This window comes from Pipistrellus kuhlii, unplaced genomic scaffold (genome assembly GCF_014108245.1).
Source record: "Pipistrellus kuhlii isolate mPipKuh1 unplaced genomic scaffold, mPipKuh1.p scaffold_m20_p_15, whole genome shotgun sequence".
Taxonomy (NCBI): domain Eukaryota; kingdom Metazoa; phylum Chordata; class Mammalia; order Chiroptera; family Vespertilionidae; genus Pipistrellus; species Pipistrellus kuhlii.
In genome coordinates this window covers 34332160-34350303 of record NW_023425460.1, presented here as the reverse complement: position 1 = coordinate 34350303, position 18144 = coordinate 34332160, and the positions used below count along the sequence as shown (strand labels likewise).

Below are 18144 nucleotides of genomic sequence, written 5' to 3'. Positions count from 1 at the left end.
TAGGATTTAAAGATGAAATTTTGGAAGTTTGTGTGCAAAACTGATGCAAATAGGAGGTAGAGATTATTCTTGAAGATGTGGTATAAATGCCAACCACTTTCATCATCAAGTGTATTCCCAAATTAGAATGACATCATCATGTTGGGACTCCATAATATTAATTTCTATTGCCAAAACAACAGAAATGTTTGCATTCACCATACAAACTTTCCAAGCCAGACCTTGAAACAAATTCATCACTAATGAGTCATCAACACTGGTTTAGTTATTAGTATTTACCTTCTTTCAAAGTGATGCAGTACCATCTGAAGATGAAAATGAAAGAGCTGCCATGCACAAAACATAAATCCCATCTACTTAGGAAAAGAAACCTCTATGTTTCAAAAATAAACTTTTTTTCTAGGTGTTTAACTATTTACCTATTGCTGATCTTAAGAAACATAATTTACTTTTCATATGATTTATCAACAAATCCATTAAGAGTTGGGGTGTTCTGATAAGTAAAAAATACATAGATTATGGAATAGCAAACATTTAAATTTTCTTCCAATCTTGAGGTTCTGATGATATGATTTTTCCTCCAGGTGTTCTCTGAAAAGCATTATGTATATTCATATGTTTGTTTCAACTCAATTAAAAATTCCATACAAGATTTTCACATTTAGGGTTTAGATACTTGGCCCACATTTTCATGTTACCTACTCCATAGTAGTAAAAAAACAAAAAACAAAAAAACAGAAATCATACCATATTGCAGTTACTTTAAGCTGCTTTCAGTCTTGATCTTGTGAAAAAGTAAAAGTTATTTGTAAAAATGAACAACATGAACTCCTGGATTCCAATTCAGCATGTAAGGAGCCTCACAACAAGAAAAAAGATGAATGAATTTAAAATCAGTAATTCTTAGATCCATCAGATTGAGGTTCTAGGGAAGATCACTACCCCAAAAATTATAGAGATAGACAGACAGATACAGCGAATCACAGCTTATGGAGATGATGCCCAGAAGTAGAAACCATGCTGGAGCCAGTACCAGGGGGATTGCAACGGAAAAATATGCACACCTCAGACTTTATTTAAGAAATCTCATGGGAAATTCAAAAAACAACAGGGGGAAACAAAAATAAGAATATCAAAGGAAGCAACCCAGATGTCCTTCAATAGGAGAATGGATATACAAATTGTGGTACATCTATACAATAGAATATTATTCATCATTCAAAAGAAATGAGCTATGAAAAACATAGAGGAAAGTTAAATGCATATTGCTAAATGAAAGAAGCCAATTTGATAAGGCTGTATGATCCCCTCTATATGACATTTTGGAAACAGAAAAACTATGGAGAGAAAAAGATCAGTGGTTTCCAGGGGTCCAGTGGGGAGGGAGGTGCAGATGGGAAGCAGAGGATTTTTAAGGCAGTGAAACTATTCTGTATGATCCTGTGACGGTGGATACATGTCATTATACATTTGTCAAAACCCATAGAATGTGTAACACAAATAGTGAACCATAATGTAAACTATGGGCTTTAGTCAATAATAATGTATCAATATTGGCTCATCAATTGTAACAAATGCACCACATTAATACAAGATGCCAGCAATAGGGGAATTGTGTATATGGGGGAGGAGGAAAGTCTCTGTGCTTTCTGTTAAAATTTTCTGTCATCCTAAAATTGCTCTTAAAAACAAAGTCTATTAACCCTTTGCACTCCGAACCATTCTGGACATTGGCTACCAGCTACTCGACGCTAACGGCGGAAACGTGCGTTGAATTAACTCAGTTCCCCGTAATCACTAATAAATTGCAATGTCCCCTGAGAGGGGACATCCGAGTGATATGCTAGAATTCCGATGTCCCCTGAGAGGGGACAGCGGAGTGCAAAGGGTTAAATCAATAATGTATGATTTTCTATTTCTAGGTTTATTCATTAGACAATACTCCCACTGAATTTTAAGTAATTTTATCTCAATTATGCCACACAGAAAAAGTATTTGTTTTACTTTTCTAATCCTAATTAGTAATTATGTTAGTTAAGTCATATTAAGAGTAGTAGTTAATGTTTGTTAAAATCAGAAGTATTGATGTTGAGATTGTGAAGTAATTGTAATCCACATAAGTAAACTAAAATTTTATACTAAATAATCAGAGTGATAGACATACTAGAGAAGCATTTAGAACATGCTTCCAAGACAGAGTCTTGTTTTCCACTTAGAGTTTTATTTTTAATTTTTTTTTACAGACAGTCACATATTCAGGGGAAGTTTGTATTTTGTTAATAGAGGATGGTTCTTGTGTCAGCAGGCTTCCTCTAAATACCCATGTAAGTATGCCTTATAAATGGACTTTTAAAAATATATTGCATTCTAACCAATCTACTTTTGCATATTCACTGTCAATAGTCTGTAGCAATACAGTTTAAGATGCCTTATTGCATTTTTACCTTATATATTTAGAGTAATTCTTGTGTATATAGTATATTTTAAAGCCCAGTGGATGAAACTTGAGGTACTACATTGGTGTATAGGAAAGAAAAAGTTTTTCTATGGTTGCAGTTATTTCTGAAATTCTAACAGTTTCTCTCTCATTCATAGTATAATTTCACTGTGGATTTCTGTTCCACACAGGCTCTCAGGGAGACAGGCCAATGGAAGCTCTATCAACGAATAGCTCCTTGGTCCATGTCATTGGAAGAGAGTGCTAGAGGATCTTGAATTCGCAGTTAAGTGCTTTTACTCGAAAATGAAATATCCTCTTGGCCATAACTAGTTAAATGGCCCCACCTAAGCTCAAGGGGATTAGATCTCTGTATAGTATTCTTTATTTCAGTCAGTGTATGCTTAATTTCTAATTGGTCCTTTTTCACATCCTTGAGGGTCTCACTATATTTCTCAGAGGTTTCTAGAAGATTCTTGAGAAACCTTATAACTGTGGTTTTGAACTCTATATCCAGTAGTTTGCTTTACTCCATTTCTTTCATTTGTGACCTGTTTCTTTGTCTATGCATTTTGGCTGCTTCCCTGTGTTGGTAGAGTGGCTTTGTGTGCTAGGTGTCCTATAGGGCCCAGTGGCTCAGCCTTCCTAATTACCTGAGGTGGACACTCTTGGTACAACCCTTTGTGAGCTGTATGCACAGTCTTGTTGTAGTTAAGCCTTGATTGTTGTTGGTATCACTGGGAGGAATTGACCTCCAGGCCAATTGGCTGTGAGGATCAGTTGTGTCTATAATGGGAGAACTGTGCTTGAGACAACCTTATGGGGCAAGACTTGCTTCAATGGGGCTTTGGCGCTCACTGAGTCTGCCCCCTGAGTGTGTCTCTTATGGATGTGAAGAGTTGTAATCTGGATCAGTGGTCGGCAAACTGTGGCTCACATGCGGCTCTTTGGCCCCTTGAGTGTGGCTCTTCCACAAAATACCACATGAGGGCGTGCACATACAGTGTGATTGAAACCTTGTGGCCTATGCACAGGAGTCAGTTTTCAGCTCTCAAAAGAAATTTCAATTATTGTATTGTTGATATTTGGCTCTGTTGATAATGAGTTTGCTGGTCACTGATCTGGATGGTCTCACTCTGACCACTGTGTACACTGGTTCTTAGATCTCCAAAGAGATGCAAAGTCAGCCACTGCTGAGGCTGCCCAGCAGGAGCTACATAGAGATCTGCAGATTCCTCCTCTTTGTTTGGGGTTTGGAGGTGCCCAGATGAATATCAGCTGTGAAGTAATGGAAGCTGCTGTAGAGCCTTGGGCCTTCTTTTGGAGGCTCTGGGGCTCTCTGACCCAGCTGCAGTATGTTAGGTTTTAGATTGCAAAAGGCTAGGCCATTCATATGCAAAAGCCTTTGCACACAACTTGGGTGCGGTTGTTAATTGGGTGGGGTGGGGGTCTCAGGGAATCACCAGGGTGGAGAAAACAGCAATGGCTGACTGTCAGCCCTGCCCCAAAGAGGTCCCTGGGTCTCTGTGACCCACAGCACTATGCAGGAACAATGATCGCTGCAAGCACTTCTGAGAGAAAGCCGCCCTTGTGTTCTGGCCCAATGCCAGATGGTCCAGTTTCTCCCTATGTGAGTCTGGGTCCCAAGCAGTTGGGAGCTTGTGTCTTCCTCCCAATTGAAAAAGACAACAGTGTACTCAGTTTCCAGCCCCTTTCTGTGTGCACCTCCATACCTCTGCACTTCACTTCTGCACCTCCATACCTCCTCCCAGTCTCAGTGTGCTTTTCTCTTTCCTTCTGATTGTATAATTTCCACTCAGCCAGCCTTCCTGTGGTTCTGGATGATATCCGTTTTGTCTTTTAGTTGTAGTTTTGAAGTGGTTGTACAAGGCAACAAGTTTAGGTGTTTACTGATGCCACCATCTTGGTTTCTCTCTCATAAAAACATATTTTTAAAAAACCTTTTTAAAAAATATATATATTTTATTGATTTTACACAGAGAGGAATTGAGAGGGATAGAGAGTTAGAAACGTCAATGAGAGAGAAACATCGACCAGCTGCCTCTTGCACACTCCCCATTGGGGATGTGCCCGCAACCAAGGTACGTGCCCTTGACCGGAATCGAACCCGGGACCTTTCGGTCCACAGGCTGACGCTCTATCCACTGAGCCAAACCAGTTTCAGCTTTTTAAAAAACCTTTAACATTCTATAAAGATGTCAAAAGGGTGCTAGGAATTTATTTTAAATTTCTTATTTTTAATTATTATTGGTGTAATTTTACAATTCTTTAGGGATAAAAATGAAGCCATTGTTTAAAATTCAAGAAATGTCTATATTTTTATCATTCTAAGTTTAGGATAAAAGAATAAGATGTACAGATTCCTGTGACTTATTATACAACTGGTTAGTTCAGAACTGTTGAATAATTTGTCATACCACACAACACAAGCCACTCTTCTCTAATTCTGCAAGCTTTTCCAATAAACTAGAATTCCGATGTGTAGGAGATCTGGCTTCATTTTTTTTTGTTTTATTTTTTTGTGTGTATGCTTGTTTGTGGTGTTTTGTTTTGTTTTGCTTTTTGGCACCATGAAGTTAAGCATCTGGGGTTTGTTTAAACAGACAACAGTTCTGGCTTGCTCTCCCTCCTCCTTCTCTGCGGCAGTGGGGACTGCAAATGGCTCTGTCCACTTCCTTGATGTCGTAGATGCCGAAACCCCTGAGGAAATTATCATGGTCCATGTCTGTGACACTGAAATTCAACACCTCCTGTAAGTACTGCCTGCTTCTGGCAGCAACGTTGTTAGACCTGTCTGTTGAGAATTCCAGTGAAGCCATAATTCCTTTACATTTTAAACTTATAAGTGTTTCATTTTAGAAATTAATATATTGACCCTGTTCAGTGTAAAAAAAAAAAAAAGTACAGAGGGATTTGTAGTGAAAGGTGTCCTACCCTTGTCCCTGAACCCCAGTTCTCCTCTCTGGAGGCAGCCTGTTCCCAATTTCTCAATTTCTTGTGTCTTCTTTCCAAAGATATATATTTTTAAATATTCTTTATTGATTTTGTACAGAGAGGAAAGGAGAGAGATAGAGAGTTGGAAACATCGATGAGAGAGAGTCATCGATCAGCTGCCTCTTGCACACCCCCTACTGGGGATATGCCCACAACCAAGGTACATGCCCTTGACCGGAATCGAACCCGGGTCCCTTCAGTCCCCAAGCCGATGCTCTATCCATTGAGCCAAACCGGTTTCGGCTTTCCAAAGATATTTTATCCATAAGGAAGCAAAAAGATATAAACTTTCTTTTTTACACAAATAATTATCAAGCACTTAGAGTGTGCCAGACACTCTATTATATTAACTTTATGAGTTACTTGTATTGTCTCCCCTTTACAGCTGAGGAAGATGAGCACAAAGAGTTTAAATACAATAACTTGTTTAATATTACACAGGTATAAATGGCGAATGTTGGGATTGGAGCCCAGGCAGTGGGGCTCCAGTCATTGCCTCTCTCTAAATGGGAGCAAAATCATATACAGTGTTCTCCATCTCCTTTTTTTTTTCCCTCCTCCTCCTCCTCCTCCTCCACAAATGAGGGAATTTAGGTTCAGTAACCACCCTCCAGTTACACCCTCTCCTCAGTCCCATGTTTTTGTTGCATCTTCTTTCTCAGATACCTTCTTTCATACATTAATTTGTATTTCCCCACTTTTTCTAATTTCATGAAGGTGGAGAACCATTTCACTACATCCTTCCTCCTCCTTCCAAGTACTAGTTCTGAAGGATACTGACATGTACTCATCACTAATTTCAGAATTGCTTATTTTCACTTGAAATGTCTAGAAAGCTCTGTTGTTGTATTTCATTCACTTATCCTATATAATAAAACCCTAATATGCAAATCGACCAAATGGCAGAACGACCTATTGCTATGATGCACACTGATTATCATGGGCCAGACGCTCGACACAGGAGTTGCCCCCTAGTGGTCAGTGTATTCCCATAGGGGGAGCACTGCTCAGTCAGAAGCCAGGCTCACCTAAGCCAGCAGTCAGACATCCCCTGAGGAGTCTTGGATTGCAAAAGGGTGCAGGCCAGGCTGAGGGACCCCCATAGTGCACTGATGTCATGCACCGGGCCTCTAGTGATGAAATAATTGCCCATCTTTAAGTGAATCTTCCTGATTGTGTTGAAATTTGGAAATAGCATTAACTTAGAATGCAGTGATTACATTTATACGTACTTGCTTGGCTTTTATAAGGTCAGATAATATTGAAAATCACAGATGGTTAGAATGACTGGGTTTGAATGGATCTTTGTGCTGTTGTTCAATAAATATTTACCATCTTATTAGTGAAACAAGTAAAATCAGATTTCTCCTTTTCCAGTTATGACCAGCGAGGAATGTATCTATTAGCTGGGACATTAGAAGGACTCATCTTTGTTATGGATGCCAGACCCTCAACCTCATTTCAGATTTTTGGATTTGTAGGTACTACATAAAATGCTTATTAATTTAAAATATTGGTCACTTTATTTCAAAGAACTAAAGGTGGTGAAAATGGGGCTATAGTGAGATAATTATTTGTGGCTTATTTTCTAATAGAGAAACATTTAAATAACTGTTAAAAGTTACTTAGGAGTATTCCTATGTCATATTTAGAGGTATTTGGTATATCTGCTTGGTACATAGTTGATACTAAATAAATTTTCTTGAATCAATCAATTAATTAACAAAATGGATAAATATTCCTAATGTTATTACAAAGAGAAGTTTTATTGTTTATACCTGAAATATTTTTAAAAAATAATATTTGACCTTTATTTAATAAATATATTTAAAGTAAGTTTTATGACATGAGTCTTTAATGTTACCTCTAAGCAAAATGATATCCAGCTTTTTTCAATAATGTTTATTTTAATGCCCAAGTAAACCACATTTAGAGGCAAGATGGCACTTAATGATAAACAGTAAGAACTAATATATATTCTCTCTGGCTTTATGTACTAAGTACATATATCTATTTCACCTAAATATATAAGAAAAAAGAAAATTATTGAGGTTGAGGAATTGAGTGAGCTAAAGATCTCTGTAATTTGAAACCAATAAGCTTTTTATTCAGGGATCTTTAACATAAGTTTAGAGATGGAGATTTGTAGTTCACAGTTAATGGTAGCATTCTAATCTTGAAATCATAGAAACTGTTGAGATGGCTTAAGAGGACAGAGTAGAAACAAACCCAGTTGCTTAGTGAGGCTAGACAGGTAACCTTAATATGTAAATTAGGTGGCACAGAGTGTGGTAGGACCTATGGCTGACCTCAGAGTGGATGCAAGTTCTGCCTAAATAGTTCGTTCTTATTGTTGTTGGTAATCCTCACCTGAGGATATTTTTCCATTGATTTTTAGAAAGAGTGGAAGGAAGAAGAGAGGGGGGGGGAGGGGAGAAGAGAAGAGAAGAGAAGAGAAGAGAAGAGAAGAGAAGAGAAGAGAAGAGAAGAGAAGAGAAGAGAAGAGAAGAGAAGAGAGAGACATCAATTGGTTGGCAATTGGTTGCCTCCCACATCCCACATGTGCCCTGACCAGGGCTGGGGATTGAGCCTGCAACCTAGGTACCTGCCCTTGACCAGAATTGAACCCAGGATCCTTAAATTCGCAGGCCCACGTTGAGCCAAATCAGCAAGGGCAATATTCCATTTTTAAATAAATCTGGTCAAAAAGAATATGGGTTGGGAAAAACTTTGAAGTAGTGGACAGAGAAAGATGAGGCAGTGAGGAAAACTGAGGACAGGCCAGAGTAATAAGAAAACTGGGAATCACCCACTCTAGACAAAGCTTGAAGGAAGAAGGCTGGGTGAGGGTATATACATACTGTGGCAGACGTGGGGTGAAGACTGGGAAGAGGCCCTCATATATATCTATCTGCCAGTCATGGTAACCTCTGGGAGAGTTATTTCTTTAGAGGGGAGAGACAAAGAGGTTAGGGAGAGAGTGGTGATCAGAAAATAGTCAGTAAGTGACAACTCCTGTTTTAAGAAGTTTGCAGTTGAAAAAAGAGAATAGGATTGTAATTGTGGTGGGGAAGTAGGGTTGAAGGAAGGTCCTGATTTGAGCATAGGGGAGTCTTTAGGGTTAAATAGAAGAAACCATAACAACAACAACAACAACAACAACAAAAGAAATCCATAAGAAAATAAAGAGAAGTCATTGATAGCCCACGGTCTAAAACACATGTGTCAAACACAAGGCCCAAGGGCCAAATCTGTCCCGCCATGCCTTGCAATGTGGCCCGCACCGCGCTGTCATCACTGCACTCCGCTGCGTTTCCATCACAATGACAGTTTATGACTGTTCAGTAAACCATTCGGCCCGCGATTTAGGCTGGATTTTAGATTTTGGCCCCTTCTCTGATTGAGTTCGACACCCCTAGTCTAAAAGGACATTATTAGAGGCCTGAGCTCAAAATCACAGATGGAAAGGGTTACATTTTGTTCCTACAAAAAAATGTCAGGAAATGCAGGGGGATGATGGGAACAGTGTGAGATTTGGGTAAGAAAGTTGAGGTCATGTTCTCAGTCTGCTGTGCTAAGTAAGAGGAAAGTTCATCCACTGAACACCTGAGGGGAGAGGCTGATATTGGGGGCCTGAGAGGGTGGTACATGCAGAACAGCCCCCATAGAATGGGAGTAGTGACCTGGAGAGAACTCACGGTGGGCCCCAGGTATGAACCCTGCAGAGGTCCGATTATCTAGGTTTCTGGAGGACAACTAGTCCTGTATATTTCCACCGCACCCTCAATACCTTGACTTAAGATGCAAAGAACACTAAAGTCTGTGTTTGTCCAATATTGGGAATGGGCGTACCATCTAGAGTGGACTTTCCAGGGGCAGGGCATGCAGGTGTTCTGAGTTTGGTAGGCCTGGAGGATTCCCTGGAGCCTCCCTGCCGGGGAAAGATGCTGAGCCCCTTATCAGGAGACTCCATTATCTGTTCACTTACTGTGTTGAAAGGTCATTTTAAATATCTGGTAAATTTGGATCTAAAGATTTAGTGAAGGCAATTCTATAATGTGGTATCTTACTTGGAAAGATAAAAGATTCCTTAGCTTATCGATGAGCACTTGTGGTGTTGGTCTCTTTTCTTTCAGAGGTGGCCAAAGGCATTTTACAGATATCCACAGTGTCTCTTTTGGAAACAGATATAGTGGAAGTGATGGTGCTTTCTCCAGCTCCAGAGACAGGACGAAGCAGGCTGGAAATATTTACTCTGCCTAAAGTGCTACCACTAGGTAAAGAAAAGCCAAGCAACCAAGTCTGTCCTGTCCTGGACCCTGCTATAGCTTTTTTTCTTTTTCTTTTGATAGCATCCTGCCCTCCACCCTGCCCCCTTTAACACGTGAAGAGGTACAATGGCCATCGTTTGTGTGTCTTACAAAATGAAATTAATGAGGCTACTAATCAATATGAAATATGGACTTTCTTCTAGGCCTTGTCATTCATAAGAATCTATCCAGTTACCAGAGAAAAGAAATAGGATCAACTGGCACTTTTGTCAAGTTGATTTGCCATTTTGTGGTGTCTCTTTTTTTGTAATTTTATTTTATTTTATTTTTATTTTTTTATTTTTTTGACTGGAAAATTTCATATTTTAATTTGCAAAATTGTTTTAACTAGTAGTGTAAACATGTGCTTAACTATTTGGATGCCATGTTTTTAAAACTTTCACTTGATTTGTGATCAAATTTGCAATTATTCTAGGGTGCTGTGGAGTTACTTTCACTGATGTAATTCTAAAGAAAGCTTTCTGACCAGAGGTCTGATTAAATATCTAGGTAGCTATTTTGCAAACACAAGAGAGCTAAAAACCTCAAAGTATGTTTATATTTTCATTAGCCATGTTTTAATTAAAGATCATCATGAGTTTCTTTGAATGATATATCTCTGTTTAATTGATGAAACTAAGGCCTTATAAAAGATATCTTATTCACTATTTAATTATTTAATACTCAAGTATTTCTAATGGATCCAAGTTTGTTTTTATTTATTTTATTTTTTTAATTATGAAATATTTTTATTCTACAATATTGTCAATATTAAAAATTACAATTTTGAAAATTTTTAGCAATGTACTAAAAATTCACAACATAACGTTGAGCAAAAAGCATGATTCAAAAGCTATATATTGCTATGCTAATTTTATAAAATATAGTATAATAAAAATCCAAGTTTGTTTTTAAATCATTTTTGTCACCTACTAGCCTCTGTATTATTAATTGAGCATTTATATTTTTTATTTCACTTTTCAGAGTTTTTTTATAACAATTAAAAAATAAAATCAATATATGGTGCAAGTGATCTCTCTTCTTTCTTACATCCTTACAGTTTTTGCAACCTTTGTCGATGAAAGAGGGAAGATGAGAGATGAATTCATTCATAAGTTCCTGTATGAGACAGAGCACTCTCTGTCCTCTGCAGTGTTGGACTTCCAAAGTCACATGGTATACGGTTTCTGCAGTGAAGTGCCGTACATCTGCTGCTATCAACTTTCTAGACAAGTAGGTCAAAACTTAAGCTTGCCGTCATTTATCTCGGCAATCAAGATTGACACATGGTATTACTTAGACTTGACCCGTGCTTTAACATTATAGTCCAGTTAACAAATGGCTTTATTATAGTACATAATTTCCTTGAATTAGACATATGTTAGCACGACTTGTTAACCCATTAAAATATGTTGCAGCAACTTCCCACTTGTGCTACATATATCATACTTGTCAGATAAATATGCAGATGACGTATTATTAGTTTAGTGGAAATTTGTACTTAAATCCTAGGCAAAATTGGACAAAATAGAGACATGGGAAAATATTGTGGACCATCCTTCTGGGGGGTGGGGGAATGGGATTGCTGAGGTTGGGAGGGAGTAGGATTAGTGGGGATGGGGAGGAGCAGAGCATTCCCGACAAAAGTCACAGTGTGTCCAGAGGCTTGAAGATGGGAGTACGTGAAACACATAGGGGGTATATTGAGTAATTTATTTTGACTTGAGCATAGGGTTATATGAAAATAATTCATGAGAAATATTCTCAGGGTAGTGTGGGATCTTTATTGGTAACTAACATATAAAGACTTTTCTTAGTTGGTCAAAATGAACTTTTATTTGCAAACAAAGATGAAAAATGTGATACAAATACAAATGCCTACTTTGTATCAATGACTGAATTTGCACACTTGAATCTGACTGTGTATGCACAACTGCAAACCCTAAGATGCTGCTTCCCTGATCTTTCCTATAATGCAATCATTTTCTTTGATTGGCAGGAACATAGTGGTGTTTTCATTCTTAAGCCAAAGCAAAAAGTGCAGAGCAAACTATATGGACCTGGAAAGCTCTCTCTGTCTGTTCATGGATTGTGGCTCATATCAAGAGCTAAGTGTGGAACTATACATATCCGAGACATCTACACTTTGGTAATCTCTTTTAAAAAAATTATGGGATGTATATCTTGATCTCATATAAGGAGCAAAAACCCTTAGGAAAGGAATTGGAATTCTTTCTTAAACTGAGGCCTCATTTATTACCATTGAAGGTATTATTGACTTTAACATTAAGTGTATTTATGTGCCGAGGTTTAAATTTCTGAGGGAGGAAACATCAACCAGGACTAAGAACTGCAAAGAAAAAGCCCATGGCAGGACTGCCAGGCCAGCTCTTCCACCACGTGGTTGTGTGTCTTGGAAACGCACTGAGCTTCAGATGCTCCTCTGTAATATCAGGGAAGGCTTGCTTGCTCTCACCAGCGGAATTCTGGCAAGAGCCAGTGGGAGAATATATGCAAAATTGTTTTGGCAACAGTACAAACCTAGGGATTATTGCTGTACAAACCTAGGGATTATTGCTGTGCCAACCTAGGGATTATTGCTGTGCCAACCTAGGGATTATTGTTGCCATCTGCCTGTCCTGAAGGGCCTCTGGGCTGGTTGCTGCTGCCCCCACCTGACTCTTTTGTAATGCTGGAATCAAGTTGTACTGGTCATCAGTATAATGTAATGCAGTCAGTGAATCTTATCCAGGGTTCCACCCCACACACTTGAAGCTTCGCAGAGACCCACACAACACATGTTCAGATCAATTGGGCCCTAGTTGTGCCCATCCAGTTCTCGCTCACACGTGCAAGAAAACGTATTTGGAACAAGGTGGGGCAAAAGTGTAATTATTATTATGCAGGGAAAACCTTTAATCCCTTAGAGATTATTTTTAAGTGAACAATTTGCAAACTCTGTTACACTGTCAAATGATTTGTAATGTACAAGACAAGTGATAGTGGCATGATGTGGCAAGATGTCAAAGATTTGGGGGTTTATTTTATGTAAAGTACCTAATATACTATGAGGTTATTATCCATGGCAGCATTGCTTGTGAAACAATCCGATGCCCATCAACAGAGGGCTGGTTAAATAGAAGATGGTACATAAACAATGCATAAGTACATTGTGGAATATTACACAGCTGTAATACAGAATGAGAAAATCTTTATGCAACAATATGGAAAGAACCCCAAGAACACTGTTAGGGAAGAAAAGCAAGGTGCATAATATAGGTATTATACTACAATTTATGTTTTAAAAAGTGTGTAAACATTTATCTGCATAAAAATGCCTGAATTGTTGAAGATATTGCCTTTGGGAGGTGGTTGGGGAATGGTGACATGAAAAGTTGACTGCATGCAATTTTATAGTCTTTTAAATTTTGAACCATTTAAATGTAGTACCTATTCAAAAAGTTTTTTTTTTTTTAAATTAAGGTATCAAGTGTTGAGAGAATCAGTATGACACAGAAATCCCAGTTTTGAGGGGCTTAAACTGTTACCCTGTGTACCAAATTATTGATGTGTTTGGGGTCTAGCTAAACTGGTTTGATTCATGTCCTCCATGTGGGGCATGTTATCCTTTTTAAAAAAATATATTTTTTTTATTGATTTTGGAGAGGCAGGGAGAGGGAGAGATAGAAGCATCATGATGATGATGAGAAGACTCATTGATCAGCTGCCTCCTGCATACCTCTGAATGAGGATCCAGCCCGCAACCCGGCTTTGTGCCCTGACTGGGAATCAAACTGGCGACCTCTTGATTCCTGTGTTGATGCTCAACCACTGAGCCACACCAGCTGGGCAGGCATGTTATCTTTTTTTCACTGTGTCTATCAATCTCTCTTCTCACACTCAGCCTCTTTGCACATAAATGGAACCTGCCTGATTCTTGAAGCCATATGAATTTGCCACTCGGCTTGCTCAAGGCCCCTCCCTTAACTTCATAGTTTTCAGCAAGTCATTTACTTCTCTGTGTATGATTATCCTGTTACAAATTGATGATGATAGTCCCTCTCCTTCCATACTACCTCAAATGGGAGAATGACTCAGTTTTGGTGTTTGGACTAGGGATTTTCAGTGCCTTGTCTTACCCAGAGGCCACTTCCTTATCAACTGAAACACTTGTTAACAAATAGAAAAAGACTTGTCAACAAGCAAAGTACACGTAACCCCCTTAGAAAAACCACGTGATAGAATTGTTAGTAACTTTTGCACTTTGCTCCTAAAACTATTAAGGAAATACTTGTTCGGTGTCGAAGTCATTCTCACCAGGGGCATGGAATTCATTCAGTGAGAATTTCATTGGATGGACAAACCATTATGGTGAATGGGAGAGATGATGGCACCCTTGTTTGCCTAAAATGGAGGTACGTACATGATATGTTTTAAAATAAAGACTTTGTTTTTATTTAGGTACAGCAAAGCCAACATAACAGGAGACAACTGCCATTGAAAAGATTGTCATGCTCACAGAATCCAAGGGTGGTGGTGGTGGGGAATATGCCGTGTTATTGGGGGCCCACATGGGGTACCACCAGGGTAGGTAAGGAGGCAAGAGCCTTTATTATGGTTTCCATGGGAAGGGGCAGACAGATTTAGGATTGACTAGTTTGGATAATTTCAGTGGATTCTGGGACATAGAGACTCCTAATTGTCTGATACTTCACCCTGAGATTATTAGGACCAGGAAACTGTGGCCCTGTGTATAGAATCCCAGTGGAGCTAATGGCTGGGGTGTGAGGTTCTGGATTAGTTGGTTTGGATTTGAAAGGTGGGCTGCTGTATAAGTTATTGACTATCTCCAGGATTTGGCTAGCCCTGGGAAGGTAGTCCCTTCTGGGTAAGCATGGCCCAAAATGTCAAAGGATCAAAAGACAAGAAAAGGCTTGGTTAATATGTATAAGATTATCAGTCCTCTTTTATGAAACCTGTTGGAAGAGTACAAGAATTGAGGACAATTATGAAGAATACATACTTTAAAAACTCGTTTATTCCTAAAAATACTTACATAGATATGTATGTAAGTGTACACAAGAAGAGGCTGACTTTTCAAATTATAATTTGCTTAAAATATATTAATTTATTTACTAGTAGACTTTGATTAGACTAAAATTAAAATTCTAGAACTGCAATCTAGAAATCTGTCATTTATATCATGTATTTCCATGTGTTCCAGATTGCTTTCTGGGGATTTTTTATTTTCTTTCTGGTCGTCCTTGTAACCATGGTTATTCATGGTATTTGCTGTTCTTCTTTGTCTAGAGTAGACTCTAGACTAGACATCTATATCTGTCTATTTTAATGACCCCTAACAGCCTCCTCTGAAGAGGTCTTTCTACTATCTATTTTTCCAGTAGATGGCAGTAATTCACAAGATTTTTTAGCTCTGTGATCTAGTGAACTTCCACAGCTTTCTTAGGATAGTAGAGGCATGCTGTTTGCAGGTAGGGTTTGTTTTGCCCTCATTGTAATAGTGACCCCTGGCCTCTGTGGGGTCCTGCCCCAAGTACCCAACCTGGGGATCACTTACAGAGGGAATTAGAGGTTCTAATGCAATAGTTGTACTGTAATAGTATGCTCCTCAACTGGACTTGAGGACAATGAGAGGCAAGCTTTGGGAGTCCAAGGGGCAGGACTCTGTGGTTCCATTTGTTTGTCTGAAACACCATCACTGGCCCCATAGTGGAGAGCATCATGGCAGAATCCCAGGCTCTATCATTCATCTGCTAACTCACACACTTCACCCTACTGGGCTGCCCTCCCTCCCCACAGCATCCTGTTCCTCCAGACCAAAGGAAGCACCTGTTACCACTGGCTTCATCCCCTCCCCAGGCTAAGCCATCGCTACTTCTGCAGGCTGTCTGCACTTTCCTCCCTTTCATCTATCTGTTTATTCCAGGTTGCCTACCTTTAGATGTTTCAATGCACAGATATCTCAGGCATGCCTCTCTTTTGAGCAGGGAATTCTTTATTGAATTATAGTTGGTTAACTTCTAATTTCAGGGGGAGAGACCAAGGAGATCTCTCATGCCACCATTTCTCTGATGTCCTAGAATTTTAAATAAACAAATACTACTGAAGCGTGCAGATAATGACCAGGGGCAGAGAGCAAGAAGGTGATATCCTGGACTTTGAGTGTTGTTTTGTTTGATCTGCCAGTGGACATCACTAGTCACTGTGCAGTTCATTTCCTTAGAAATAATATCTCATAGTGCCTCATGTGATCAAAGCAATAATATTAAATTTGGGTGACATTTGAAAATGTTAAATATTGTGGAGATTTTATATCATAACAATTGTGTTGGCCACTTAGTTCAAAGACTAATTTGAATACTGCAGCATCATGCTCATTTTATTCTCAGACTCTTAATTAACTTGTATTTTATAAATGTCCTAACATACCCTTTATAGTCAGTGAACAAATAGCATCTAAGGTAACAGCAAACAATATAGTTTTCTTTAAGCCCTATTTATGGAACTAAAGACATTTCCACCCATTATAATTAACTAGAGGCCCGTGCACGAATTCTTGCACAGAGGGGTGCTGCCAGGCTGGTGGGAGTTAGGGGAGACTGGTGGTTGGCCCGCTGGCTGTGGGGAGGCGCTGTGAACATTTTGAAGGGTAGCTGATTGGGGCCTGATTGGGCCGGTTGGCCATTGCAGTTCATGTCATAGAGACTGGTCATTCTGGTCATTTTGTTGTTTTGGTCACTTGGCATATATATATACATATATATATATATATATATATATATATATATATATATATATATTTCTTTTGACTCAAAACAAAGTTGACTTTGAAATCTTAGTCCAGGACTTATTAGCTTGTAACCTCAAACAGATGATAGCCTTTCTATAACGATGTTATTCAAGGTAGGGCCTGCAGCACCTGTGAGCTTATTATAAATACACTAGGGGCCCGATGCACAGATTCATGCACAATGGGGTCCCTCAGCCTGGCCTGTGTCCTCTCACAATCCAGGACCCCTCAAGGGATGTCGGACTGCCAGTTTTGGTCTGATTCCTGCTGCTCGGTAGCACTGTTGCAGAGGCTGGAGAGGCTCCCGCCCCTGCAACTGCACTCGCCAGCCATGAGTCTGGCTTCTGGCTGAGTGGCACCCCTGCTGTGGGAGGGCACTGACCACCAGGAAGCAGTTCCTGCGTTAAGCATTTGCCCCCTGGTGGTCAGTGTCCATCAACCGGTCATTCCAGTTGTTCTGGTCATTCCTGTCATAATGGTCGCTTAGTCGTTTACATATAGATGTTCTTGGGCCCCACTCAAACTTCCGGCATCAGAATCTTTGTGGGTGATGTCCAGAAATTCCTTTTAATAAATCATCCAGGTGATGCTGATGTTTCCAAAGTCTTGAGATATGCTTGTGTACTGAGTGGAAGCAAGATTTCCCTCAGCGGGGATGGGGACTATGAGGACTGAATGTGATTATGTATGTGAAGCACTGCAGCACCTAGTACATTGCAAGGGATCAACCAGAGTAGTGGCTCTTCTGTGTCATGACCAAGGCAAATACAGAGTACGTGCAAGGCAAGGCTATGCAAATATTAATAGCATGTGAAGCGGTCACTCAAATAAGTCCGGGGGCTTGTCATGTCCTGGAGCCTGTGAATGGGCTCTCCTCTAAGAAGTAGAGTCCTAATATCTACAGTCCACATATTTCTTTGTGTGGAAATGGTTGTGTGTCTGGAAATAATACTGCTAAATGTGATCTTTGTGGTTTTATAAACTGTGTTTTTTCTTTTTTATTAATACAGGCGGTTTAGAGGAAGCATAAGCAGTGACATTCTTCAACATTGCCAGCTTCTTTTAGCTTCTCTGAGCAGCACCATGGACGAAGAGAATATTTATTTAAGTTTGAGACAAAGGGATTCCGTGGATACAGAATCTGAAGCAATAGTTGAGTTACAATATAATTTTTTTTCTCTTTCTGTCAATGTAATAAATGTCCAAACCTGTAAAGAATTTTTGTAGGATTTATTGGAGCCAAATTGACAATTGCCAGGAAGCAGTATCTCAAATGCTCCACAAATCGACAGTTTCACAGTTTCTTTTATGCATCACAAATTAGGGAGGGAACTAATGAAGATTATATGAAAGCAAAAAAACAAAAACAAACAAAAAACAAAAAGGCAGGGATCGTTAGGTAAGGATAGGATAGTTAACAAGACAAGACTATGCCCTCTGTTGGGACATAACAAAAACCATGGGTAAGTCTTGCTTAAGGCAAAGATAAACCTTTTACTAAAGAAGTTATATGCCTGGGGACTTTGGAAACTGCCCATCATGATCTGCCCAGTTAGGGATTTATGATCAGA

The 18144-nt window shown here is 39.2% G+C and overlaps 1 protein-coding gene across 2 annotated transcripts in view; it reads left to right on the top strand.

Annotated features, from left to right (window-relative positions):
- Window positions 1-18144, top strand: part of CFAP43 (cilia and flagella associated protein 43) — a 76813-nt gene that overhangs the window by 21767 nt on the left and 36902 nt on the right. For both annotated transcript variants that reach the window (XM_045582068.1, XM_036438954.2), the window contains exons 10-17: window positions 2244-2324; window positions 5062-5210; window positions 6830-6933; window positions 9589-9729; window positions 10823-10995; window positions 11762-11911; window positions 14047-14177; window positions 17584-17725. In XM_045582068.1, coding sequence (XP_045438024.1) covers window positions 2244-2324; window positions 5062-5210; window positions 6830-6933; window positions 9589-9729; window positions 10823-10995; window positions 11762-11911; window positions 14047-14177; window positions 17584-17725 — 1071 coding nt within the window. The remainder of the gene's footprint in view (window positions 1-2243; window positions 2325-5061; window positions 5211-6829; window positions 6934-9588; window positions 9730-10822; window positions 10996-11761; window positions 11912-14046; window positions 14178-17583; window positions 17726-18144) is intronic.